The 2,491-nt window shown below is 38.3% G+C and overlaps 1 protein-coding gene across 1 annotated transcript; it reads left to right on the top strand.

Moving 5' to 3' along the window:
• The first annotated feature begins 259 nt into the window (after positions 1 to 259).
• LOC113871563 (protein MAIN-LIKE 2-like) lies at positions 260 to 994 on the top strand. Its single transcript, XM_027508654.1, has one exon. The coding sequence runs from the start codon at positions 260 to 262 to the stop codon at positions 992 to 994; it is 735 nt and encodes a 244-aa protein (XP_027364455.1).
• Positions 995 to 2,491: the final 1,497 nt, after the last annotated feature.

The raw sequence follows: 2,491 nt of genomic DNA, 5'->3' as shown, positions 1-2,491 counted from the left end.
TAAAATAGAAGGAAAAAATAAATTTCATTTATAAAGGTCATTCATATATTTAGGACTAAGATTTGATTTAGATATTTAATGTAAAAAAATACAATTAATTGAGAAATGTTAAAATATATGTAAATAGAAACTTTATTTACAATTTTTTTTTTAAATTGAGTGTGAATAATTGAAATTGATATTATTTAGGAGACAATGTTATTAATTTTGTTGTATAATTAATGTTTAAATTTTAATTTTTGACCATGTTTTCCTGAAGATGACTTCATCTTTAGGACAGAATAGGATTATTCATCTAGGACCAGAGAATCCTTCATTATTGTGCTTACAGAATGTTCACGTGTCTGAACATATTTGGGATGGTCGGAAACATCTCATTTTGAAGGTTAGGAAGAGTCAGTTTATTCCAACTGGTTTGGATGGTGTTCCACAAGAGATCCTTCCACATTTGGAGATTGCGAGATTTACTAGGATTGCTCGCGTATATCAATTCCCATTAGACCTCCCGTTGATCATTGCATTAGTAGAGAGATGGAGCCTAGAGACACACACTTTTCACTTGCCTCAAGGCGAGTGTACGATCACTTTGCAAGATATATTCGTGTTGTTAGGGTTACAGATTGATGGAAGACCTATGATAGCACCTATTGGAGGTAATTATGCTGATATTGTTGAGGAGAGTCTCGGGATTAGACCATCACGTGATGCTTTTGTTGGTAGCTTCTTAAAGATGAGTTGGTTAGACCAACATTTTACCCATGTTGCGATGCATGCACAGAATCCTTTACAGATCACCCGGTTTGTTAGGGCTTACATGTTGCGGTTAATTAGGGGTTTTATATTAAACGATCACTCCAGTAGTAGAGTGTCAATGAGGTACTTACCTCTACTAGAGGACTTTGATATTACTGGTGAATATAGTTGGGGTCTGCAGTATTGGGAGTATTGTATAGAGAGTTGTGTATGGCCACCAACATTGATCGGCATGGTTTAGGTGGATTAGCTGCTTTACTTGTCATGTGGACATGAGATAGGTTTCCATTTCTAGCTTATGATAACCCCCACACACACGACTTCATCTTCCATATGCTACCAGGTAATAGTAAGACTCATTTTGAATTACTTTTATTAACATAAATTTGGTACTAACATTAGCTTAATTTTTTGTGCAGGTGGTTGGCAAACCAAAGAAATAGAAAAGGGGGGAAGAACATATGTTATTATAGATATAAATTTGACATGCTTAGTCATAATTTATTTCCTATTTTGATATGAAAGTCTAGTTAAATTGTGATTTTGTTATCATTTATGAAAACTACCATTAATATTTTATCCTTATTTACAAATAATTTGGCAACCATATTCGATTGAATTGATTAATTCGTTACCACCTATATGTTGTGAGGGGATGGAACTGTGGAGGGTCGTAGTCCCTTTTATATGTTTTCAGGTGTGTGAGTGGCACCAACCAGATCGAGTAATGCGTCAATTTGGTATATTCCAACATATACCTCGTGACCCATTCCAGTCAGATGCACTACATAACTTCACACTACGAGAGAAGACATCAGAGAATTGGCAAGAGAAGCTTAGGGATGTCATAGACATTTGGGAGAGAAGGAGAGATTGGGTAGCTCAGTTCTAACTCTGAGTATATGCGGTGGTATATAGCTCACACTAGACGTTGGATGACAAGAGAAGCAGTGGTCTCATCATTACTTGTAAATGTAATCAAACGCAGTTATATCACTGTTATTATGTTGTGTGGTGTTGATTTGTAATGCTATTGTTTTCCATACAAAAATTGGTGTTGTAGGGTGATGGTCTTGAAAGAGCCCACTATTTGATAACTGATGGCCATGATAATTTCACCTTCGATGAAATGCGAGACTTGTGTCAGTCTATGCTAGTGTTGAAGAATGATTTGAATCGCATTATGGAGCCTATTTCTTCATCCGACCCTCCGATACATAGTGAAAATACTGAGGATCCAGTTATAGATGTCGGTCAACCTAGGGACCGTAAGGAAGGCAGGGGATTACAGCGTAGACGCACTGAGGTTCAAGCAACCGAATGGTCTCTTCCTCCCATACCTGAGCGACCTGATGGGGTCTTCTACATTCCTTCGTAATTTTCCTTCCACACACAACATGTCACCCCACCTACATATTTTCACTCATCTCAGGCCACCCAACATCTGCCACAGACCCCTCCATCACTATTCATCACCACAGAGTGTTATATCTCATGTCCATCACCATTCATCACTTCGCCTCCCTATGATCCATCTACTCTAACACCACCACCACCAGATCCAGGTTTTGCTACTGGGACCTCATATGATACCCCATATAGTCATGGAATTGATTTGAATGCTGACTTCAAAGCAGCCTTAGATATTTCACCTGCAGAGGTACGTTGTAACCTATATCGTGGAGCCAGAGATTGGCCTAGGGAGTGCATATTGACCCCACATCAACCCGACCAGCCA

Source organism: Abrus precatorius, unplaced genomic scaffold (genome assembly GCF_003935025.1).
Source record: "Abrus precatorius isolate BTA unplaced genomic scaffold, Abrus_2018 Scaffold7, whole genome shotgun sequence".
In the NCBI taxonomy this organism is placed as follows: domain Eukaryota; kingdom Viridiplantae; phylum Streptophyta; class Magnoliopsida; order Fabales; family Fabaceae; genus Abrus; species Abrus precatorius.
This window is presented reverse-complemented; position numbering and strand designations above follow the sequence as displayed.